The following is a 26,201-nucleotide window of genomic DNA, read 5'->3' on the forward strand; positions in this document are numbered from 1 at the left end:
AGCAGTGAGGATACTTTATCTTGGACTTTGCTTCCAAGACATACGATAAAATTACTTCATATATATACACATGTATATATAGAACAATCTTCAGGATGCCTTGTGGAGCAAAAAAGGCATAACTGCGGAATGCCTCGGGAACATGTGGGAGGAGCAGAGTTCCCAGCCGGTTATTAATCCACTTGCAGGACAAGGCTTTTGCTGAAGTTTAAAATTAAATTTAAATTAAAAAAAAAAAAGGTAATTTTATCCCGAGCCAGAGGTCTGGCTCCAGCCTCAGCACCCGCCCGCCGTGACGCCGGCAGAGGAGCGAGCCCCCCCGCGGCCCCCACTCCGCGCCGCTCCGCTCCGGCCCGGCCCCCCCAGCGCGGCGGCGGCGGGCGGCTCCGCGGAGCGGCGGGCGGGCGCGGCGCGGGCGGGGGCTCAGCCAGCGCGGCCGCTTGTTGATCGCGGCGCCCGGCGCCGCTCCGCGCCTCCCGGGCCCCGCTCCGCGCCGCGCCGCGCAGGCAGCCCCCGCGCCCGGGCTTGTCGCTGCGCTGCGGCGCCGCTTGCCTTCTTCCATTGCAACATTGCAAACCCCTCCTTTCTCTTTTTTTTTTTTCTTTTCCTCCCCCTCTCTCTCCCTTTCTTTCCTTCTTCTTTTTTTTTTTTTTTTTTTTTTTTTTTTTTTTTTTGCATGAAGATGGCGGCGCCTCTCGCCAGCAAGGCAGGGTCCGCCGGCACCACCAGCAAGCCTCCCTTCCCGGAGCTGGATTTCCGATCGGGAGCCAGGGTGGAGGAATTGAATAAACTCATCCAGGAATTCACCAAACACGACCAGAGGGAGTACGACGACCAGAGAGCCCTGGAGATCCACACGGCGAAGGACTTCATCTTCTCCATGCTGGGTAGGGCAGGGACCGTGCGGGGCGGGGACGGCGGCAGTGCCGGCCGGGGACCCCGGGGCAGGGGACCCCAGGGCAGGGCTCCCCGACGGGGCGGCACCCGCGGACCCTTTCCCTGCGCCGCGGCAGCGCCGGGCTCAGGGGTCCCCGGCCGCAGGGCGGGTCTCGCCCCCAGGAAACTAATTTCTCCCGTCCTAGCCAGCTAGCCTTCAGCAGCGATGTATTTATAAGCACAGAGGAAAGGCTGGGTCTCAGAGCTGGCCGGTGCCCGAGAAACACGCCGAGCCAGCAGGGCTGGAGGCGAGCCGAGCCCGACCCTTTATTGTTTTCCCCCCCCAACTATCAAGGCCGTAGGAAACACAGATGTTTTTTGCTGGACCGCTTATTTTGGTTATTAGAGCGGCTGATGCCTGTAAAGGAGCATCCTCTGAACTGCGTTTCTTGCTTAGGTTGCAAAACTTGCTGCGAGTGGAGCAAGTCAGATTGTGGTGGGGGAGTCCTCATCGGCGTGAAACTTTGAATCGTGGGCAGGGATCCGTAAACCAGGGTGAAACGTGTGTTAGCCCTTGCAAAAATCACCTGGGCTCTGGTATGACTAAGGCTTCTTAAGATTAACAGAGGAATGACTAATAATTCTGATTCTCTAGGTAGTCAGTTCCTGATAAATATTTACCTTGTTTGACTAAGAAATCACTCACACGAATGAGAGCCTTCAGGATACGAAAGGATGCTCTTTAACATGCTGGTTGGACCTTGAAATCAGTCATCCGAGTTTGAATCATATTGATTTACATTTTTGCAAGTAAAATAAGAACATGGGTAAACAGCAGGTGTGGCCAGCGAATGGTTCTTTGTAGCTTAGAGGTACACATACACCCTCGAAGCATATTTGGCACAAACCGAGTGTATGGTCTACATGTACACTGTGAATAGCCTACATCACTTTTCTCATTCAGAAGCACAGAGCTATCCTATTGCAATAATAATTATTTTCTGTACCAGGGGTGTAATCACTATAATAGACCACTTCCTCTATAGCCTCTGTAGCCATGCACTTACTAAATGAGAATCTACCTGTCCAGCTGGTTATCTTGTAAGGTACCTGAATAAATATAATTGCCTGCTGTGGGATTTACACAATTTTGTGTGTGTATTGCTTTTTCACCAAGGGCTAGACAGGATATAGCGGACTAAATTTAGCTTGAGAACAAGGACAACAAGTTGAAAAGTCAGTAGCATGTATATTTATAGTTGCTGTTATAAATATTTTTCCCTTCCTGTTTAAAAAAAAAAAAAGATGGTGGTGAAGCCATGGTTGCATCAAAGCCTGTAGGATTTTTGTTGTTGAAAACCTGATCCTGTGGAAGTCATCCTCTATTATGATCTGATACTCATTTTTCAATCAGGGCTTTAAATAACTGGCTGAGGAAGCAGGGCTGAATGGGATGAAGCAGAGTGGAGAGAAAACAGCCAGAGCAGCAGTTCTGGGTGTGTGGCTAGCAAGTAGAGAAAGCTTTATCTGATCCCGTTTAAGCATTACTAGTCTTTGCAGGGGACAGGGATCACAGCATTTCTTCCTGCCTCCTGCAAGAGAAGGCAATAGAAGAAAGACAGAAGAACGGGCTGGAGCATGCCTTGTATTTCTGCAAGTGCACCCTAATGCCTTGCTGTTCATGAAAACAGGGAGCCTTAGGCTGTTTAGAAATAATATAAATTAATGTGACTGTCTTTGTTAGTACAATAGCTGGGAGATGAGCATTCTTCAGTTTTAAATGTATGGACTAAAAAAGGGGTTTAAAACAAAGCTATATTTCTGTTTAAGTTATATCCAGCGATTTTCAATAAGACTTGTTTCTGAATAAAAGAAGAGACTTGAGGACCAAGCCCAGGACAGAAACGGAGATGGGTTGTCTGATTTGTCTGCATTAGACCCAGAAGTTGTGTTTGTGGATCAGACCCTTCTTAGCCAGAGAGGCTCTTAAATCTAAAAAGATTTAACTTATTAATAAATAGCTCTTTCCCCTATGCCTGATCCCTCCCATACATACTGCTTTTATCTTACTGGGTGATGATAGGAAAATTAAACGTAGCTTTCCTGATTTAATTACATTGTTGTGTAATTGGTGGATGAATGATAGGTGAGGAGACTTTGTGCAGATTCTCAGATGTTTGTACTCTGCATGGCTTGCCCTTTAGGTCAGATCTTTGCTTTCTATTTATATTAACTTTTTTTCATCTGTGTGGTCTTGCCCTGACTATTAGGAACTGAACTCTGGGAGATCTCAAGAGTTGGGCTATGATAAAATTAGGAAGAGGTACTGCTTGTTATGCCTTTGTCCAAAATCTTGTGCCCCAAGCACTAGAATAGGACTGCAAATGACCTACTTCTGTGGTGGGGGAAGTGAGTATTTTCTGAATGTGGGCAATTCCTGGGCATCCCATTCCTAGTCACCAAGACCATATAGTCTTGCTAAGACCCTACACTGAAACAACAGGTGTCTTTTGGTGCCTTTCCCGGGTAACTTGCTGTACTCACACTGAGCTGTGCCTGATAATTAGTTGTCTCTTTGACATAGGTATAACTGAGCTTCAAAGGGGAAGGCTGGATTAATCAAAAAAAGGAGTGGAGAAAGACGACCATGTGTTCTGAGCAGCGGGCGTGACTGAGAAACCAAGTCTGCCTGCCAGTCATGAAAGGAGCTAATTACTCTCCCAGTGACTCTGTTTTGGTTTTTTTTTTTTTTTTTTTTTTTTATGCTTAAAGAGTGATGAAGTATTTTTTCAAGTGATGATATTATAGTCAGTGCTATTTTGATTTGTAAAACACTTGCTGCTGTTGTGATGAGAGGTGCATAGCACTCATAAACCTTTTAGGGGTACCTGACCTAAAGTGTATTGTTCCTCCAGTACAAGTACTTACAGGAAACCTCTTTAATAAACACTACCTGTCTCTTTCTGTTCAGCACCTAAGTAAAAAAGTGTTGTAATGCACAGATGTGCTAGGCTTAAAAAAGCCATATATTATGCTCTTGGGAACCAGAACATTGCATATTAAATAACCCCTGGAAATTTCTAGTGCTATTGCTGCTTCAAACCAGCTCATGTTATAAAGGATACTGACTCTTGTGTTTTACTTCTTAACAAGAGAAGAGAAAAGATTAAGTAGATATGAATAAATAACAGACTATACAAAGCTGTTTCCTCCACTCCAAGACTCCAAGCACACATTGGAATTCAGTCATCTAGACCAGTTTTCAAGCTCTTCAGGTTGGTATTTTGTTTCCCTTTACTATAATGAGACTTTTTCTTCTCTGTAGAGTCAGAAGAGGGATGCTCAGGACATTTCATGCCATTTTCTTTCTTCTCATTGCCCTCCCCACCTTCCACCCCTCCCCCCCCCCCAACCAAATCAGGGGAAGGACTGGTTTAAATTGATGCTAAAGTGGGCTTTTTTTTTTTTTTTTTTTTTTTTTTTTAAATCCTCTAGTGTATCTTTTTGTCACTTCAGTTGTTGCATCTCACTTCTGCGGGAGCTGCTCACCAGGACAGGCCACACTTTGAGGATCTGCAGTCAGCTGCAACTTAGAGCTGTTGACAAGACCTCTAGAGAGCTTGTATCAGCACCTGATACAGGAGAGGTGGTGAGCCTATTCTGAGAGCATTTCCCTTTTCTCTGGTGTCTGCCCAGTGCTGAGCTGGGTGTGCTAGCAAGTGTTTGTGATAGAGCTAAGTCTCATAGTGGAGGCACAGCTGGCATCAGCAAAACATTTCTGCTGCCAATACCAGCTTCCCAAACGGAGCGAGTTACCCTGCTGGGCCCCTACATCTGTAGCAAGGCTTCCAGCTGTTGCTTGGACTGATGGGCCCCTAAAATATGTGCAGTGGAGGTGCAGATTGCCATGCTGAGAACACAGGTGTCCTGACAACAGCTTGCTTTTATTAGCATCTTCTACAAGAGAATATGCTGGTACCTGAGGTCTGTGTAGCAGAACAACATTGTTAGTGTGACTGTTGTGTGGGTTTGTGCAGGACTTTTTCTCCCTTTCCCTATCTGGCATAACTTGCTGATGAAACCATCTATTGTAGATTAGATTTCAGGCATTGTTGGAAGTATTACCTGTTTGTCTATGATACATCACGGAAATTCTCTGGTTTCTCTGATGAAATAGCAACAGGATTGGAGTGATCTCTCTAGGGTTAAGTCTTTTGTGTGTGTGCGCCTTTTCTCAAGAGAGGCCAATCATGATAGGAGCACACTGTACTCTGAGGCCTATGTTAATAAAGGCTCCCTGCTGGCATTCCCTGTGCTGCTGAATGCATAATGCACAGCTGTTAAAAACAACCTTACTGTATTGCAGATTTCATTTCTGGCTTCTGTTGGGTCTTCTGTCCCTGCAGGCCACATGTTTCTGTATTTGCATTTGAGGTTGTGAGGGTTTTGGGGTGTTTTTTCTTAAGGGACAGGGTGCTAGGCTGGTGAAGTAACCCTAGTAAGGCATTGGTAGCTTCTAATTGGTTATAGCTACCAGAAGTCAACCAGTTTCATCTAACTGGGGATTCTTTCTGTGTTACTAGTTAGAAAGGAATGGTAGCCTCCTCTGTCTCTTTGTTCAAAGGAATTGCTGCTCCATTTATCTGTGCAGTGAAAGTAGATTGAAAATCTTTCAATTTCTTTTAAGATGCTGGTACTTCACTTGCTCAACTACTGTTTTGAAACATTAGGCTGTGATACAAAGTATTTAGTGTAATAGCTAGGAACATGTCCTAGGGGCACAAATTCTCACGGCAGGCTTGTCAGACTGCCCACCGCCTGTTCCTTCAGTCTGTGGAAATATTTGTAAAAGATTTGGGTGAATACTTGCCAAGCCCAATTATGCAATTATGTTTTAAAGGCAATTTTATGATTATAGTGGAGGATGGTAACCAGGATACGTGAGTTGTTGAGGTTTTGACTTTTCCTTTTTTCTTCCACATGATGTTGCATGAATGCTAAAACATTTGGAACTATTCTAGTCAGAAACCAGTTGTTCAACTTTCTTTCAGGCAGCTGGCTATTTTTACAGGTGAAACTAAATTAAAGACAAATACAAAATTGCTCAGGAAGGCTGGAGGACATGTTTTATTATAGTTTTGGTAATTTATAAAATGGATGTGTACTCAGAGACCCAGAACAGCCCATAGGGAGAGTCCAGTCTAGAAGAGACTCAGGATGTAATAGTCCTGCCTGTACTTCTCAAAGGGAATCTCCAAGCTGTGCAGGTTTTTTGGATAGTTGGGATTGTCTGTCTTAATTTTTATTTGACAAATGACAGGTTCCTGCTGGCTTTAACCATCTCCTGTACAGCTAAAACTTTTGCATCTTTTCTTGAGCCTTGACATGTACACTCTTCCCCCTGTGCATGTTCCAGTCCTTTTGTTGCAAAGATGGTTTTCCCAAGCACAGCTGTGCAACCCTTCCCTGTGTTCCCTTCTCTATCCAGGTCAGACCCTAGCTGTTTGTAGTCTGCAAGATCACTTAGATGAGAAAGTACCAGGAAGAAATGTGGTTGAGGCCAAGAGATTAGCTCTCACCTCCAGTCAAGGGAGCTTCTGTTGCAAGGGCTGTTTCATTTGAGATGACAACGGCATCTCCAGGCATGTCTTTGTGAGACCCTCTGGCACAGACCTCTCATCTCTCTTTGAGTTTAAGAAAAATGACTGGCCATTGAGTCCATTACCTATGGCTGGGTGATGCTAGTGTATGAAACTAACTTGAGAAGCAAGAGCTGTAGCTTATTTCCTATGAAAATAGAGGCAGAAGAATTGAATGCATTATGTAGTGACATACCTCCTGAGCCAGGTTTTCCCTTAGCAAATTACAGCAGGGATGGGTTAAGTTCCATATCCTAAAAGAAAACTGTTAATTCTGCCCATCGGCAGTTTTGCCTGCTATCCTCTCAACAAGGAGATAAAAGTTCCCTAAGAGTAACAGTCCATTCCCCTGCACAACATACTATATTACATTTAGACTTTCTTTAATTTGCCTGTCTTTGGGGTATGACACAAGTACTGGAGTAGATGGAGTTCTGGGGAAGCGAAGAAGGGTATCATCTGCCCTGCTTTTTAACTTGGAAAAGCAGAGGAGCTATCATGGGAGCTAAAGCAGAAGGCAGCTTTGGATGTTGTACTCGCAGAATGTCCCTTATTGAGAAAAGAGGAGTGTGCCTGCATGGGAGCAAGGGTGAGAGAGCTGAAAAATACCTTTAGGTGGATGTTTGAGTTGTTTGCCCAAGTCTTGTTCTGATTGCTAGTAGTGTGATACGAGTTCAGGAGACTGAACTGTAGCTTTATTGGAACTTGTAACCATGCTTCATAGGTTTCCCATTCTAACTATGGATTTTGTATCCAGTGAAGGTTTATGACTTCTGTTAGCACAATCCTGTCTTCTGTCTGACTAACAAAAATGAGGGTTGGCTTCTTTTTTTGTTAATGCAACTGAAAGACAACTTAGGAGACATTCAAAATAAGTCATGAAGCAGCAGCTGATGTTCCAATTGACAGATGCTGTATAGATTTTACTCTCTTTTTATTAAAGAGGACTCCACTGTTTGCTTTCATTTCTACCATTCTGTTGCATTCCCTTTTACTGCAAATAGTAATTGTCCTGGACTGAGTGGATTAATCTGCACCTTAAGTACTTCAGCCAACCTGACAGGTCCCTGAATCATGTACTTCTGCATTAAATAAACTTTCTGCAGTCCTTTCAAAGCACCATTTCAGTGACTTTCTGGTTATAAGGGAATCACCGTGTGCTGTAGCATTCAGCTTGAGGAAGACAGATTCCCTTCTCCCCAACATATTTGGCTTTTGAGCTTTTAATAAACACTTGATGCTAAGAAAGTTACAACAATCCTGTTAATTCATTATATTTCACCTGTCAGACAGTATGATTTTAATCTAATTTAAAGCATTTAATTAGAAGATTGTTAATGCATTTTGTTATGAGCATGCTGGTGTTGAAAGTACAATTTGCATGCCACAGAGTGGGGGTGATTAATTACTTCAAGGTTCATAATATCCATGTCTTTGAAACAGCAGTGGTAGCTACTTCCACCTACACATGTTTAGGGCTGTCGGCAGAAGTTTGCACAGTACTGGGTGGCTTCAGCTTGTAGAACAGGAGGTGGGTGGCATCCATTTCATCCTAAGAAAATCTCTCCATAGGTAAAACACTGAGTCAGGACCTATGTTCCATTCTGAGCTGCCCCCGAATTTACACAGACCTGCGCAAGTTTCTGAATATAATATTACATAGTGGGACCTCGGTACTACCTGAAGCCTTCTTCATCTCAGGTGCTTCAGCAATCTGTGAAAGGTGGGGTGGTACCAGAATAGTGGAACATCGTGGTGTTGCTGTTCTTCATGATAGGATGGTTTAACCATGCAACCCTCTGAGACTGAAGCTGGAAAAGGAAGTCTTCTTTTGAGAGTCTAGCCTCAGAAGTATTTAAATAGTGAAGGCAAATAGTTGCTCTGTTATTGGGTGTCGATCTAGTGGCTTCAAGATCAAGTACAGTTCAGCAGCCTCTGAGAGAGAGATTACAACCTGACCCAGTTAGGCAGTCCTAGCAAGTAATCTTATTTTATACTGAAGGGATCCCAAAGCAAAATTGGGACAAATTAGTTTAAGGAATGCATCCTGGCCACAGTCCGCATGCTGATCTAATTTGGCAGAGTCAAGCAATGCTAAGCAGTAGAAGGCAGCAGTCTGGGACAGAAAGCAAGGGAAAAATACAAGATATGGTCGAAGCTAGAAATCCTGCTGGGATAGCTATAAGGAATTGTCAGAGAATAATTTTTTGTCCAATGACATCTTTCTAAGGTCATGATTTAGATGAAAAGTAGAGGTTTATGTGTGGGATGTCGTTGGTCTGTTTAGATCTTCTCTACTGTGGCTTGCAGTCAGACCATGTGGAATTTCTTCCACCCACTGACAGAGTGAGAGTTCATAAATGATTTGGTCCAGAACTGCTGAGCAGCTAGGGAACACTTGCAGTTGCATCTACAAATAACAAAGTCAGTTCTTGCTTTACTGCATAGTCTATAAGGCAGTGTGCTTTTTCTGTTATAAAATGTCTTCTCTCAACTCTCCTGTTCATGTTGTGGGATCTTTTGACACGCTCCACACCTCTCTCAAAGAAGGATGTTTTTATTCAGTGGTGCATACATCACCTTGTTTAGAAAATCAGGTGCTGAGGTTGTAAGGAAGGAGTTGTATTAAAGAGCTATCAAGAATGCTAAGACAAACATTGCAATTAGCTTCTATGCTTTTCCCTTCAGCACTTATACTCTTTGCATTTTAATGGATCTCTTGAAGAGCTGCTGCTGCTTTGGGTGACTCCTTGGAAATGAATCCTGTGCTAATAGCTCTGGCTGGGCCTGATCCACAGGCAGATGCTTGGAGATTCATGTTTATTTTGTACCTCCCTAATTAATGTATAACTTAGTGGTAGAACAGCAGGAAAGCTGCGTTTGCTGACACTTCATGATATAATGATTTAATCCTTTGTGACACATTCCTGCTGAGTGTCAAAGCTGATAAGTCTAATCTCTGTCCCTAGCTCAGCGCGACAGGAACCTGTTCTAGAGGGCGTTTTGCAGGAGCTTGCAAGCTCTTGTAGGTACTTTGCGACCAGTTTGTGTAAACTTGTTTTGTACCTTGCCAGTCTTGAATGTGATTGTACAGGATTGCCTGGTGCACTGAGGAATCTAGAGCTGAGCGCAAACAAAGGAGCTAACTGACTGCGTTAAAATTAAATAAGGCTTGTCCTGGGAGGAGGAGGGAAATACCCTAATCTCCCTCTAAATACACTTCTTCCTTTGCCAGCATTCAGAGTGGTGTGGTTATATTGATTCAGAGGTGCCTAAACCCACTGTGTTTTTTTATATATAATACTGAAGCCTGGGTATGGATGCAGATCTGTACACAGGGATAGCTGTGCAGCTACTCTCCAGAGGTTAGTCCTTGTGGTACGACCAGCACAGCTTGCTTCTGTCCCAGCATGGACAGTGAATTGCTGTTTATTTTAAACTTTTGGTTGAATGGTATTCATAAAACAATTTGCAGCTCTGCAAATAGAGGAGGGAATGTCACTGTAACAACACTTCAGGGGCTCTGTTGCCTTCTGTCTCTGAAATTTGCCTTTTGAAAGTTGCGTACAGTGTGCTGAATGGCAGATCAGGTATTGATATTGGCCCCTTGATATTAGGCCCTCAAAGCCTGAGTAGCTGAAATGTCTGTATTTCATAGACAGTAGAGCAGCTATGTGCTAAGCAATCAGTAACTTGAGGAAAATAAGAGGAATGCAAGTCTCTGCAAATGCAGCATGTCTCTGAACAAGCTGCACCTTCTGAATTAAATGCCTGGGTGTTTTTCCAATGTACAAGCTGTAATGCACATCTAAGTGCATTATTGAGAAAAAAGGAGCTATTACAATTTGACTGAGCATCTGTCAGAAGCTTAGTTTATGTGCTAAGTTGTCTATAAAAGCTTGACCCTGTAACCCCAATTTTTCCCAATACCCTGTGAATTTTGTGAATGTGCAAAGCATGCAGTTGAGACAGCAGTGTTATACTGAAAATAACCACTTTGACACAGGCTTGTAATATCAAAGAATTACTATGTCTGTGTAGTTAATTATCTGGCAGAGGGATTCATATGTGCTATGTAAGCACTTAGCAAAACTATCTGCACATTATCAGAGCTGCAGAGTTAAGTTAAAAGTTAGTCTGAAAAATCAAAGTTAAAAAAAAGTTGTTTTGATCTTAAACCCAAATTCTGGTTCTGGAAACATAGGGCACTCCTGAGTTACTTTAAAAACTAGACAGTCCCTCTCACTCCTTCACCCAAGCTGCAGACAGGAGGTTTAGAACCATCTTTTTATCTAAGCTGCTTCTTAACAATGCAGGTAAAGAAATTGGTGTCTAAAAATCTGCTCTTATGCTGAGACCAGTCTTGTAAGACATCGTCCTGTGTATATGAATCACTCTATTGTGCTAGTCTATGTCACTCTGAGTTCTCAACTTTTTTTAACTAACCCTTTCTTTACCTTGGAACGTGTATGTGTCTTTATTTTATTCTATTTTCTGTCTTACTTTGCCCCAAACAAATAATCTAAGTGGAAAATACTTTGCTGTTCAAGGGCAGTGATGACAGTGCTTTGAATTGTAGGGGAGTGCTGTTGAGAAGTGATATAACCTAGGTTTGCAGGTGGAGGTCTCATCATCTCCCGGCAGAGCTGTTCCACTGTGGCAGGCTTCACTGGACCAAGGCCAGCCCTGCTCGGCGAGGATTGTAGGAGTCCTATGGAAGAGATTTCTGTCTGAGGGAGACAGGAGTGGGAGAGACAAATGAACAAAATCCCTAGACCCACAGCACGTCGATAGACCTCCTGTTGTTCTTAATTTGCGTCTGTAAATGGCACTAGTTTCCACTGTTGTGCACCAAGACAATCATAAATAACAATCCTTAGCGTTTATATACCACTTCACAATTTTCAGTGTTCAACACACATTAACTAATTCAGCTGAGATGCAAATATTCTGTGAGTGAAGCTACTCTTCTTGCTGCCCAAGGGAACCTTTCATTACAGCTGGGACAAGGCTTTTCTTTTTCCCCTTAACTGGAGCTGTTGGCAGGAATGTTCTGTACAGGGACAGTGTCTTTCTTCCTGAAATTTTTAAGCCTTTGCATGTACCCCTGTTTGTACAGGAATTGGACTACTCCCAAGTCATATGTGGTACTATTAAGAAAATTATGCAGGAGACTTGCCTGTACATTCTGTGCCGCAAATATGCAGACCCACAGTTAACAGATTTGTAGTTTCAGTAGCTATTGAGTTAGCAAAGATGTTGAATGCATTAAGTGCATCTTTCTGTGCTTGCATAAGGCCTTGGGAGAACATCATCTCCAGTGGACCTCAAGGCTCAGAAGGGGAATAAACATCTGTCAGTTCTGACTGCGCTGGATCATCAGACCATGTGCTGAAGAGAATTAAGGATGCTTGGTGGATGGCTTTGGTCCATGTTTCACTAGATCCAGCACCTGCTAGAGCACCAATCTGTCTTTTGGGGCAGGAGAAAGTCTAACAGAAGGCCAATTGCCAGGTCAGAGATGTGTTTTGAGGGTGATAAAGGACATTATGTCCTATTGTTCATAATCCTGAATCCCAAACATGGAGTAATACATGCATTGGCATGAATCTAATTTGTCTGGCATTTGACTCACTTTCTGCCTTGTCATTTTGTGTATGTGTGTAGAATTGGTGAGAGAGAGTTTGATGCATCTCTGTCTGTATCTTTGAGCTGGGCAGGATTAGTTCTACTTTTTATTTGAGAGAATAGCATCGCTTTTTATCATTCCGTTAGGGTAACTAGAAGATCAGTATCTTTTTTTCTCAGGTCACGTAACCTGGGATTAGTGGTTTACCTTGGAAATAACTATTTGGTAGTCTTTGTAAACTGATGCCTGGTGTTGTAGAACTGCCCACATGCTTTGTATTTATAACCCTTTTTCTAATCCATGAAGTTTAATTATAACTAGGTGGCGGTGATTCTGGATTGCCTCTTTGTCTAACCTTTTGGTAACTTTCTTTTTTAGAAGTGATGCCTGCAGGTTTGACCTGAAACTGATTATGAAAGAACAGCATAGATTATAATTTTCATATAAATGGTTGTATGGACAGGAACACCATTAGCCTCTTAGTGACCTAATTATTCAGGGAGTTACCAGCGCATTTTGAGATCAAAACTCTCATCTTGCTACAGCTCTCCCTTCAGCTAACAGTGCATGGGAGAAGAGAAGCATGTTGCTTGCAGGTGATGATTTCTCTTTCTGTGGCTTTGATATCCTCATTTTCTGTTTGAAGTTAATGTGCGGATTGCTAGGTGGCGTCACTCAAAGTGACTGACTGAGCTGCTGTTCTATGTGAAGATGTCTCCAAGACAACTAATTTCCTGGTCAAACAGCACATCAGCTTCTGCCACAAGGCATTTTAAGGGAGCTGGTCAGCTGAAGGAGTAAGATATTTTATCAGTTTGTTATTAGCACTGTAGCTGCCAAATACAGCTCAGAGTCTAAGGCTGAAAATGTTCCTATTAAACACTGCAAATGAGTATCTTAAAAAAAAGGATTGTGTATTTGATGGGTGAACCGATTTGTCAGAGAACTTCTACCAAATAATAAGAATTAAATCTACCTTCACAGTTCATTTTCTTCAATTGCTATATGTGTTCCTATGCTGGAAGCACAGGGCATTCAGGGACCTTCTTTCACTCTTATATTTTGTTGGTTTATGTCCAGACTTCCCTGATATCTTTCAACTCTGCTTTTTTAGTATTAGTGTGCCATATTTTTTGTAAAATACACCCAAAAATCAAATATTTGCTTCCATTTCTCTTCTGCTATAAAACTCGGAAAGGTTTAGTGACTCCTTCCTGTTCTGAAGTTAGGATGAAATAAGCTTGAAGCACTGAATTTTTTTCCCCCTGTTTTGTCCCCTCCTCCCAGCCCCTTTTGTCTCCAGAGGAGCAGTGTTACCAGACAGGTGTAGATTGCTTACAAGTATTTTCCTTCTGCATTTCCAGTTTTTTACTTTTCTTTAAAAAATACTCCTATGTCCACCCTGTTTCAAGGGACTCAGTCCAAACCAAAATCAAAAATACACACTTTTCCTGCCTTCCTTGCAAGGCTTGGCTGTACTGCCTAGCTGAACAAACCCCACCTTTGTCTTCGCTTTGGAATAAGAAACAAGCAGGCTTGTTGATTCCTGCTGCATTAACACTATCCTCCTCCCTCACGCTGATGTAGTGGTTATCAGGGGGGTAGGGTGGAAGCTGCTTGCTGCTGTTTTCATGAGACCTCCCAGGAGGCTGCTGCAGTGTGGATCTCCTGCACTCCGGCCCCAAAGACCTTACAGCGCTTACTCAGGCCATAATAACTGGAGGAATGCAAGCAAAAAACACTTTGTGCAATAGTGGGTGGAGAGAGAACACTGAGGGTGCTATGCTGAGAACGCTTGAAGATTTTCAAATGAAAGTCCAGGAGAGACAAGGAGCTGTATCCATGCCCTGACCTCTGTCCCATGGCACATCTGAACCTGAACTCTCAGCTAATAACCCCTGAGCCACTAAGCTGCCTTCTCTGAGCACGCCTGCATGCGCTGGGGAATTTTAGGAATGCGGACTTCAGCACGGTGTGGGGTTGCTACTGCTCACCCTCTGTTCAACCAAGACCTTTAGAAGCTGCAGTGGTGTTGGTATTGCCATGATAAAGCCCCATTGTGGTTGTTTGCAGCGTTCCTTAACTAAAGATTTATTTTCCTGGGTAAGGTTCTGTTAGAACAGCAGGGGCCAACATCAAAGAGCTGGAGAGAGGCCTCTTCCCTTCCCTGGCACAGCACATCTTCACCCTTCTCCCTTCACTATTCTCTCTCACAATCCCTTTGTTTTTAAGGCATTAAAACTTTAGTGACTGGGATATCGAAGAGGCTATATTTAGTGGTGTATTGCCCCAAATTACAGGGTCAATTGATCTAAGGAGGTAAGAGGAGAGAGTCTGTGGGAGGATGGAGCTGGTATCACTGATGCAAACCTCTCTCTTTTGATGTCCCCTCCATGCAGAACCAACCCTATCTTTAGCCTCCAGCTACTTGAATTGTTCCTGTTGGAGGATGTGGGAGGTCTGCTGTTGACCTATATGGGAGGAAGATGGGAACTAAGCTGGTCATACAGGCTCCACTGCTTGGCTTTGTCCACAGCTTTGTTTCCTGTGTATCTTTGCTCTGTGTGTGTGTCTCTCACAGCAAAACAGATTGAGTCTGTGGGTTTGTTTTGTAGCAGGTACGGTAAAAAGAGGTGAAGGAATGCACTCCTTAGTCCCTATCTTTGCTTCTGGTGGATAGTAAAAGGTCCTCCTATTTGCTTTGAAAACCTGCTGACGAAGGCAAAGTGATTTATGTCCTCAGCATGGCAGAACAACCATATGACCAGCATCTCTGAAAGATCCCAACAGTGTATCTTGGAGTCCCATCCAAACTCTGTTAGCATGGAGCTTCTACACATGCAGACTTCAGTGCCACACTTGATAACTAGGCGATGATTCAAGCTATTTGGATGCTAAGTGCAGTACAAGAAGCAACCTGGACCCAAATGATAACCCAGTGTGATTCTGGAGGAAACTGTAAGGTGATTTTCAGGACTGTTGTTATTCTGTTCTGCACCAATGAGAATAATGCTCCAGTTTTGCACTACAATTCAGCATTGTTCTCCCTTATTCCTCATTTCTTGGTCTCATCTATTTTAACTGGCAAATATTTGTTGCTTGAGTACTTCCTTTCCTGACCCTTGGTCTTCTCATCTAGGTGCTGGACAAAGCTGTGGTTTGAGACAATCCAGGACTTGTGTTCTTTACAAAATACACTTAAAATAGTTCCTGGTTGCCTTGCAGCAAATCTATTTCTGCCCTGCTGATGGCCTGGCTTGCAAGCTGAAAATGTCTGGATAGGATTTATTATGCTCTGACCATTAAATTTTAAACTGCTTTTAATGGTAGATGTTAAATCACTGCTGTCCCAGTTCCAAGCTCTGTGCAAAATTTCTGAGTTCTTAGGAAGACATTTCCCCTGCCAGCAACCTTTGGTTTCTGAGAAGGACAAGAAGAAGTTACAGGTCTGTTCACAGGACAAGGAAGCAGTAGTTTGATGAGGGACCTGTATGTTGGCCAGTGTCCAGGCATCTGCCTGGCTCTAGAGAGCAGAGCCAGGCAGACCAGGTACGGCTGTGATGTGAACGAGAGATGTTTGTATTGGTGTCTGGGTGCAGATACTCCTCTGGGACGCAGTGATTGAGTGGCTCTGCTCTTGGCTTTGTTCCTCCCCGATTGAAGCGTCTTTGAAGCAGCGAGAAAACTGAAATTCAGTGTTTCAGCACTGAGCTGCTTACAGCAAGCTATTTTATTTTTGTACATGTCTAATAAATACTGAACTGTTCAGTGTTGTCACTCAATGTGGCTTTGTCCCTTGCTGCTGGGAGCCTCTGTGCAGATTTCCCTTGAGACTGGTGAAACATAGCCATAAAGTCCTGTGACTCAGTGTACTATGCAGGCTGCTTCCTTGAGTAGGACATGAGATGTGCATACTTCTAGCTGAGGCTGTTGTCTGTCACCTTTGCCTGGAGAGCACTAAAACCACTAATCCAGAATCTAATGTTTCTCAAACCCCTTAATAGTCTTAAAGCCCTTTTCAGCTACTTGCAAAGAGAGCTGAGGCAGGTGGGCAGGAGATGACTTCCTTGCCAAGGAGAGGGAGATGTCTACTTCTCTGTTGCATGTGTTTGCACCAGAGGCAGAGAGCCACCCAAGGCCTCCCACTCTCAGGCCTATGCGTTTCACACTGCTTCATCTTCCTCACAGTAGCCTGACACAAGGCTTTCCTTTTCACCAACAGGAGTACTGTTTAATCTGTTTTGCCTTCTTTGTCCCAAAGCTGGACATCATAAAAAGCAATCATCCAACTCTAGGCAAATGTTTGAGATCAGCATATCAAAAAAGGCTGCAAAATTTTACAGTATGCTGTACAGTGGCAGTTCTCCAGAGCTTGTGCTTTACAGAAGCAGGATAACCCCAGACCTCAACGCAGTGTTTAAAACCACTGTTCATAGCAGTGTTTGCAGTGATGGCAGCTAGAAGCAAAACTCTGGACCAGAGTAGATAATCTTCCTCTTCTGGAAGATCTGTGCTCTCTAACTGTGGTTATTTCCCTTCCCTGACAGTGGGAGAGGCAGGCTGTCATCAGTAGAGACTGGTGATACTGGACCAGGGGTTTAAGCAAAATCACTTTCAGCAAGAACGCTTTCCCCAAGTGGGTCTGTCTGTCTCAAGATAAATGGAAACTCTGATTTTTTTCTCTGCTTATTTTCACACCTGTAAACTTTGAACAGACCATTTTAACAGTGCTGCCGTATGGCTTCTTCCCATATTAGAAAGGAAGGTGCTGAATATGGACATCCCAGTGTGCATGCGTCTGTCTGTCTGGACCTGTCCCATCAATTAAACAGGAGCTGACGTCATATTTGAAGGTCAGCTGTTTTATAACCTAATATTACCATTTTTTTTCCTCTGGGTTTATTATCTCCTTCCAACCTGCAGCTCGGCACCATCTGGTGCAGGCACACAAGGGAGAAAGATTAGAGGAAAGTAAAGCAGCTTTGTTCGCTTCCCCCATTGCTTCCGATGTATAGAGGAGTCGTCAGTCTCTTACAGTATTGAATTTTAAGTGGTGGGAAGGGCTGGATCCTGTTAGCTGTCTAAGGGAGGGAGAAATATCTGTGCTTACCAGCACAGGAAGTGTCTCGTGATTCCTAAGGGACTTACTGTGGCCACAGAGTGCACTTTGCTGCATTTTATTTTATATTTAAATAGTCTTGGTTTTTTATGACCTGTTTTTCCCAGGACCCGTATTTTCCTTACCTGTAAATTGTCAGAAGCACCCCTAAATGAGGTACACACAGTGCTAAGCCAGACTACAGTATGTTTTGTTAGTGAAGTGCTGTGGACACCTGAAGTGCATTTACACGTGAAAGATCCACCACACTGACACACCACAAGCATGTTCTGCCACACAGGGGGAGCGTCATCTTCCCTGATGGCATCTGTCTGCACAGACCAAGGAGATGTGTATTTACTTGTCCAGCCTCAGCCTAGGGTGAAAACACCAGTTGTTTCCATTTCATAGGCAGGGCTGGGTTTGCACTCAAGCTTCACCCTCTTTCCCATCCTCCCTCCCTCTTTTTCTCCATCCATCTGGAGGTGTGATTGCATGATGATTGTTTTCTGTAAAAGCAAAGTTCTTTTCTTTCCAATAATAAAATGATAATAATTCAGGAATGCTGATCTCCTAAACCAGTAGGATTATTTGCAAACTAGTATCTTGTTGTTTCACTTCAATGTTGCAAATTCTGCATCGGGCTATTTTGAAACAAAATGTTTCTAGCCATAGATAACTATTGTATTTAGCTATTTGAAAAGGATGGCTAATTGGTGTGCACTGGTTGGATACAAATACACAAGCCAAGTTATGAAAACATTTGGCCGACTGATTCATGGTATGTACATGGTGGTGTATCATACAGCATATAATGTGCATATAGACTCTTTTTTGTCCACCTTTTCTTTGCTGCTGTGTAGCATTCTTCTAAACTGTGATTTTATCAGGTCAAGGTTGCTTTGTACAAATTCCTAATTCCTCGAGAGAGGGCAAGCTTGGAGGCTTTTGGGAAGGTTTATTTTTATTTTTTAAGAAAAAATAAAATTAGTTTCTAGTCCCTCCCATTATATAAAGAATCTTGAACTAACAACAGTAGACATTCAGAAGAGGAAGATTTATTTGGAAATAAGGAGAGAGTTCAGAGTTTTCCAGTGCTTTAGGTTTAGCTCCAGTTTGAAATGGAAAAGTGTTTGTCTCCTTTCACAAATGTTCTGATGCAGTTCTTTTCTCTGTAGTCTTTGAGGATGGGATTGGACTTTTTCCTCTTCTAAATCAGTGTAATGTATTTCTTCAATATTTGATTCAGCTTTTCCTGTCCCCAGCATCTTGATTTGTACAAGTTCTTCCTAGGGAAGATCCATAGTAAATGGAGCAATGGTTCCTACATTTCTTGACAGGTTTGTAGGTTTGTAAAGTACACTCTTCAGAGTAATGAGACAAACTGAAGTCTCTGCACATGACAGTTGAGAAGACAGATGCACACAACAGAGGGTCTGACCAAGCCACCTCAGTCTTCTTAATGGGAAACTTTGCCTCCTTGAACTGAGCTTGAAAATTATATGATAGATTCTCATTTGCAGATTAACTCTGAAACCAATTGTGGTATGTCCTGTTAATTGTCTAGAAAGGTGTTTGCTCATTTTTTCCCCCTATTTTGTTTTTAAGACCATTCTTGATGTAATTTTGATCACTCTGTCCACAGCAGTTTACAGCACATTTTGTTTCCTGTCCAGACTGTCTCAGTTTTCTCTATACCTTGGCACTATTGTGCTAGCTTGCCACGAGGGAAGAGTAGATCTAGGATTCACTGAAATGGTGGTTGAGGAGAGAGAAGGAAAGCAAGTGGGAGGTTTGACTCTTTTTTAAGTTTGCTTAGTTGGTTTTAGTACCCAAGAGAAAAGGAAGGAGGAATTTTTTTTTTTTTTTTTTCAGGTCATAATGTGTCCTTTGCAACCTAAAATGCTCCTAGACTTACCGTTTTTGTACTTCTAGTACTCTCTCTGAAAAGATGTCTCACTTTCCCTTTCAAGGACAGCATAAGACAGCAGTGCTTGACTTGCATCATTGCAAAATCCCCTTATCTGCCTGTTCTCACTTTATTTTTCTTCTAACTCTTGTCTTCACTGATATTGGAAGCATGCAGCCAAGGTTGATGAGGACAAAACTTACGCTACAGTCAGTCTCTACTTAACTCTTTGCAGCTTTTCTTTAAGGAAGAGTGTGAGTGAGCAAAGCTATTAAATCTCCCTCTTTTTTCTTTGTTTTTCTTTCTGTCCCAATGCAGCAAGGAGTTTTAATCTGCCTTTTGAAGAGCTGAGAGCTCAGTCACTGATCTGAAATGGTGTACTGTGCCTGGTTATACGAAGCACTCTGCAAGGAGCTCAGGCTCCTCCATCTCTTAGTCTTTTTTTCTGGATGTCAGGAGATGCATACACCTTATGATTACCGCAGGCAAGGATGTACATGCCAGATTTCCAAATGTCAGACTTCAGAAAGAGGCAACATGATAGCTGGATTTGCTACCCAAGATTTCTGCCCCAGAAGAATGTTCTGCTGACAGACATCTTCATGGAGAACCTGGTGCTGCGGCCAGAGCTGCACCCACCCTATCTGGTGAGGTCTTGGCAGGGAATGAACCAGCAGTACTGTTTCATCTAATACACATCCAGCAAAGCCATCCCACAAGTGTCAGGTTAAAGGTTGGCAGTAATACTTGCATTTCATGTTGGAACAGAGGCTTTTGGTTTATATTGCTGGTACCTCTCGGAGTTCTTCGTTGGGGACAGAGCCCTGTAGTACTGAAGTCTGTGCAAAGATTTAATGAAAAACTACAGTCTTTGCTTTGAAGATGTCTTTAGTATATAAGCAGCAGAAGCATTTTAAGTAGTCCTGTGCCTTTTGCTACTTTGTTAGCTTTCATTTTCATTGGGTTGTTTTAACCATTGCCTGGACTGTTTGCAGTTGCTTGTTTTTTTGATTGCTCCTCTTTGCATCTCAGCAAAAATCCCTGCTGATCGTCTTTCAGGGTTTGTCTTATTTGTTTCTGGAAGGTCCCCTGTTGAGGAGCTTGGCAGGGGTTTGCTCACTGTCTCTAGCAATAATTGAGCTTGTTTAGTGAGTTATGGAGAAGAAACTGGATTGATTTCCCTTTTGCGGTCTGGACTAGAAGAGCTGATTCCCTTGGTCTGCTGCGCACTCAAGGCCTCAAGCCAAGCTGCTATCAATTTTACCTTCTCCTCCTGTGAAATTGCTAAAGAAAAGGTGCTTTCCAGATCATGTGTGTTGAACAGATGTGGCTTATATTACTAGATGATTCAGCTAAAACTGGTGCCAAAACATCTTCCAGAACTCTCAGCTGGCTGTTTGGTAGAGAAAAGAAATATCTCGATAGAAATGCTGGGCTGGCTCTGCCATCTGCGTCTGTAACTGCAGCCATGTCAGATACAGTTCCCTTTGATTTAGCAAAAGTCTACCAGAGTGATGGGACGAGGGGTGCATACAGAGGTCTTGTGTCATGAGACCAGGGAGGCACTGGAGATGTGAGTCCAGAACTGGGTGCTGGCAGGCAGGGAAATGGAAGGAATACAGAAATGCAGTTGCAGTAGGCTTGGTTAATATGTGGAGGTGCTTACACACAGCCTGTGCCCAAATTACACACTGCTTCTCCCACTCCAAGTGTTCCTTTATTATCAAATACTGTCAGCGTAGAGATCACTGGGGTCTTCTTGGCGAAATGTATTTCCTTCCACCTTCTGCTGAGGTGGAGGAAATTCTGTTTTCGTAAATAGGAATGTGATTAGCTCACCTATTTTCCCTTTGCAGTCACACTTGGCAGTCTCCCAGAAAGCCACTGGAATAAGCTTTTTTGAGGCTAGATGTATACACAGACTCATGCCAGAGATGGGACTGGGCTGCTGCCTGAAAGTCTAGCACTGCAAATGTATATTTGTTTGTTTAAAACTTGCTTATATGTAGACTGAGGAGTGCAGAGCATGAACAGAAGTGCTTGATCAAATTCAGTTAACATGTTTTAACATCACGTCTCTTTGGACTTTACTGCTAATGTTGTAAATCGGAGCACTTTAACCCTAAATCAGGTTAAACTTTTATACATGGATGAAGTCCAAGTGAAGTGTGCTGCTGTTGGTGCCTGGGGAATCCAGCCCAAAGAGCAGAAACTGGCTGTTTTGTAACCCATATTAGGGAAGTATTAATCTCGATTGATGAAAAGCTGAACCAGATGTGTTTTGCTGCACAGAGGGCATTTATGGTGAATATAGAGTAGCAAGTCTTGGCACTGGAGAATGTGGTGTCTACAGTGTTGTGCCTATGACTGTCAGAAATCACAGTTATGCAAAATGATTGCAGGGTACCAGCTGCCTCCAGCAGCCTCCAGCAGCCAGAACACCGTGTGCTAGTAGCCTCACTCATGGTTGCATCAAAGGAAAGAAATGTCTACAGGTTATGGTGGTGGTGGTGATTGTCTCCCCTCCCTGTTAGCAGGAAAACTTAAGCTCTGTCAGAGCTGTAGTAGAAATCTGTACTGCATTCTGCCTTAAAAAGAGAACTAACTATAGGAAAAGCTGTGATTTGTTTCTGAGACTGCTGAGTCAGGAGGGGGTGGAGATGAGAAACGCGGGGTTGTCATTCTATTCCCATGGGAAAACTGTTTACACCTTGGCACAATAGTTCCACTCAGTATCTGTCCTCTGGGACCTCTCTATGGTTCAGCAGCCCTACCTGCCTTCCATTAGAAATCAGGATACCTCCCTATCGTTGCTTGGTTTGAACTGTAGTCTGTAAACCGGACCTCCTGTGTCAGTGAGCAGAGCAGCCAGAAAAGTAGTCTCTACTCAATGCCCTGGTACATCTCCTGGCAGTTTGGCAGAGGTCAGGTGTGACGTTCTTGGGCTACTGCATACTATTGGATGTAACCTTGGTGTTCCATGGGAGATGGTAGTCCTTTAAACAGTGGGTGGTGCTTCCCATACTCTGTGCCTGTAGAGTCCAGCTGCTTGGGGAGCAGGCATTGTTTGCACCGTCTGGCTTGCCTCTTTCTATGTAGTTATTAAATAAGACAATTGGGATCTCAGCTGTGCCTCTGGTTTCTTTTGTACTTGATGTTGTGTCTTCTGTTCTCTACCCAGCCACTGAAGATTTTTGTGCAGCTCAAAGCGCAGGGGCTGGTGCTTTCAAAGCAGAAGGCTTGACATCCTTTCGGGTAGTAAGGGCAGGCTCTGCCAGCAAGATCTTGGCAAGATGCTTGTAGTTTTTACCAGGAAGGCTCTTTCCTACCTTTGCTGTATCTGAGCAAAAGGCGGCACCAAGTGGCTCATACTGCAGGGTTTCAATGGCAACACTTTGCTAATCATAAATTGCATCTCTTGCACTTTTTGGCAATGTTGACAGAAGAGCTTGCAATAGAGGCTGGGTTAATAGTGCTTTTGTGTTGCTACCAAATTCTCTTTGTGGTCCCTTGAATTTCACTCAGAACTGCATACATGCTTTAGCACTAAACAGTAAAATGCTGCATATTGCAGACTGAGGTGTGCCTTGGTAGGTTAAAAACCACCCAGTAAACACAAACCCAAGCCCAGGTGGATGCAAAGGTGAAGTAAAATATATTTACCAAGCTTTTATTTACTTTTACCACAAAGATTTTAAATAGAAGCATGGGTGCTAATCAGATAAAGAGGCTGTTTTGTATATTCAAAGTGTAAAAGTTTTTAGTCACTTGCACTCTGAATAAGTTGCTGCAGTATCAGAAGTTTGCAGTTTCCTCCCTAGCTCTGTGACCATTGAATAGTGGAGAGGATACAGTAGGCTAAAAACATAATTTGGAGGAAATTAATTTCTCTCTGCTCCACCTCTTCCTATAAGCAAAAGGAGGGGGAAGGCACAATGAAGACATCTGTTCCTTTGAACCCACTCACAGACTTGCTGGGTAATAAAACTGGGGGAGAGGAGGAGAACCTATTGCTGCTGTTCAAGTGGTTGCTAATCGCTGATTGTTGAGTGCTGAGGGGGTGAGCTTTTATCATGTTGACCTTCTTAGGGGATATTGAAAAGAAGCTGGCACTGACCTCTGCCAGGATTTAAATCTAGGAGTCTCAGAATCCCTTTGTGCCCCTTTCAAAGAAGAGGCAAATCTCCGTGGTAGCCACGCTCTCCCCTCCGCCGCAGGGTAGGTGCCTCTGCTGTACTGACCCAGATGCTGCACTCTCCTCTCCTGGACGAGCCCTTCACTGACAGTATATGACCACGATCTGGGCTGCAGCAAACTGAACAGGAGCCCTGCAGAGAAAACAAAATTACCTTGTCCCCTGGACTCAAAGCATGCCCTACCTCCCATCCTCATTTTGCTCTTGTTATGTGTAGTGCTTAAAATCTTGTGGCCATAAGCACAGGGCTGCCGGGTCGCCCCATCCCCCCGCTCCTCCTGCCTAATCTCATTGTGCTGCTTAGTCACAGCGAAGACCACTCTAATGGGTTTAAGTGGCCCTGCTCCTGGCTGGGTGTGTTGTGCTCTACGTTCAGCCTGGGATGGTTGATGTAAGTAAGAGATCAGGTTGCACACATGTACTGCCTCAGAGTCCTCCTGTTGTGTCAGCAGGTGCATGCATGAATATTAGGTTTCCCTCGAAGTATCATATCTGGAAACAAAAGCTGTGTAGTAACCAGCATGTTAAAAAATGCCAAGGGGGTGATACATTGATCTCAAACTAATAAAATGAGGCCGACAACACTTTTACGAGCTCAGTGACAAAATGCAGGGGCAGATGGTCCCTTAAAAGTTTTCCCAGGCCCTTAGAAGTGTCTTAAGGCATAAACCAATGGTTGTGGTGCCCACTGACACCTGTAAGGTTGATGGGGGCCATTCTTAAGTTGTGGATTTCGAGTCTCCTGTGTATTCTTCCATTACGTTCTCCCTTAGCAAGTGAGGACCTGTCACAAAAATGGCCATCTGGGAGACGGTATAAAGTCTATAGACCTGGGATGTTTGTTCAGAGTGGGAATGGTTCCACCTTAACCAAAGGTAATAAGCAGGCAGCTGCTAGACAGAAGAAAGATGGCTTTGTGCAGTGATGTGAAAACTGTGAGCCGGGAGCCTGCTGGTAGGTATTTGCAGAGCTAACTGGGTTGGACAGGGGAGATCTCTTAGGGGTGTGATGGACACAGAGGTATCAATGTATTAGTGAATGGAATGGAAACCAAGGCTGAGGTGAGCAGAGGCATTCAAGATGAGAGGCAAGTTCCAGGGCACAGAGTGAAATGGCTGATGTCTTCTTTGTGAACATATCCCTAGTGATTGTGGCTCTCAGCACAGCTGAGAGCTGCAGATACACAGTCCCTGAAAAAATTCTCACACAGCCTTATAGAAACAGTCAGAAATCTCTCTGGCCTTTCAGTTTCTCTCCCAAGGTGCAAGTTTGATGAACCTACACAGTGGAGGAGGAGTAGGGACTTTGTTATTGTAGGTGACACTGGAGCATGATGATGTGATTTAAAGTGATGAGATTCTTTAATTTGTGGCTATAAACCATAGGGACAGACATGTTATAGAGGTGAGAAAGGAGTACAGGAGCCCCCAGACACCTCCCTAAACTGTAGTAGGTGACATAATGTGAAGGGAAGAGACAGCACCTCGATATAACAGTACATGTAGTGTGGCCTATAAAGTTGAGCAAGCTAGCAGGGCTAAAAAAATATGAGCACCAAGCACTGACAGAAGAGATGCAAGTGAGGCTGGTAAAGCAACAGGCAAGAGGAGAGGCTAACACTGAATTAATCTTAGGAGCTAAATAGGAGTTTGTTCCAGAATTAATTACTTGAAATATTAAGCAATGGAGACTGCTAAGGTGTTAAATGCAGTGTCCCTAGTAGGCACAATTGTCCCACACCTCAGGGACCCTCTGAGTGCAGGGTTGAAAAAAAAATCACCAGAAAAAAAACGTGTATTTCTTCATCCAGTGTTTTTGTCCACTTTCTCCCTCTTATGGTATGGAGCATCTTGAGGGAAGAGCCTTTGGAGACAGATTCACCCTTAGCAAGAGGCATAGGAGGGAAGCCCCAGCACACATATATCACTAAGATCCAGAGTAGGCAACAAGTGCCTCTGAACAACAGCAGACTGCTTGATGCCAGCACAAAAGGGTGTATACGTGCAAGAGCTCATCAGGGAGAGGAACACAAAGCCAAGGATGTAATTGATGGGAGGTAGCCCTCAAAAACGGCATGTGTGTACTAGTCTGTGGGTGAAGTGAGCATCTGAGTGGAGAATGATGCAGCAAGAAAACCTCGTGAGGTCAGGGATGGAGCTGGTCTGTCATTAAATACATGATAGTACCACAGGCTGATCTGATTATGCAGATGGATACTCTAGCAGTATGTTTGCTTAGTTTCAGTGCAAAGCTATAAGCAGAGACAAGCAGGAAGGAAGCAAATGAAGGTCAAAGTAAGTTCCTTTATAATAAATGCATTAAGATGGTTAAAGGGGAGTGGCAGATCTTTTAGTAATAGGTTGCAGCACATTCCCTAGGCTGGGTTAGTTTTAGTTTTAACAGAGACAGAAAATAGAGTAGAGCAAAGAACGCAGGTTAGATAAAAAGGTATACTCTGTCTAGCCAATGAGTAGGAATTCAGGCTGATAGACTTTAATGGGGTGTCTGGGAAAGGTTTGACCACATGTGCTAGCATCAGGCGCTCTCCTTGTCCTTGAAACACATTGCTCATCTGGAGTAAATGTGAACACAAAAATGCAAAACTTGGCCAATTTTACTCATTTGTCAGGGCAGTAGATGGGAGCAGATCTTACAACTGCATTTAGAAGAGGTTACAAGACCATCTAGCAGAGGTTATATACTGCCCAATAACCTTCACAGAAAAGAGGTTTTTACGTTGCAAGGTAGCTTGAATAAATTATTTGATTTCCTTCACTAAAGTAGCTTTTCTGGCAACAAAAACATTGTGCAACATGATTGTACAGCATATTATGTTCCATCATAGATGCAGAGGA

At 43.5% G+C, this 26,201-nt stretch overlaps 1 protein-coding gene across 1 annotated transcript in view; it reads left to right on the top strand.

Moving 5' to 3' along the window:
* Positions 1 to 461: 461 nt before the first annotated feature.
* Positions 462 to 26,201, top strand: part of MB21D2 (Mab-21 domain containing 2) — a 63,424-nt gene continuing 37,684 nt past the window's right edge. Inside the window, exon 1 of the mRNA XM_074833954.1 lies at positions 462 to 887. Coding sequence (XP_074690055.1) covers positions 677 to 887 — 211 coding nt within the window. The 5' untranslated portion in view covers positions 462 to 676. The remainder of the gene's footprint in view (positions 888 to 26,201) is intronic.

This window comes from Strix aluco, chromosome 9 (genome assembly GCF_031877795.1).
Source record: "Strix aluco isolate bStrAlu1 chromosome 9, bStrAlu1.hap1, whole genome shotgun sequence".
Lineage (NCBI taxonomy): Eukaryota > Metazoa > Chordata > Aves > Strigiformes > Strigidae > Strix > Strix aluco.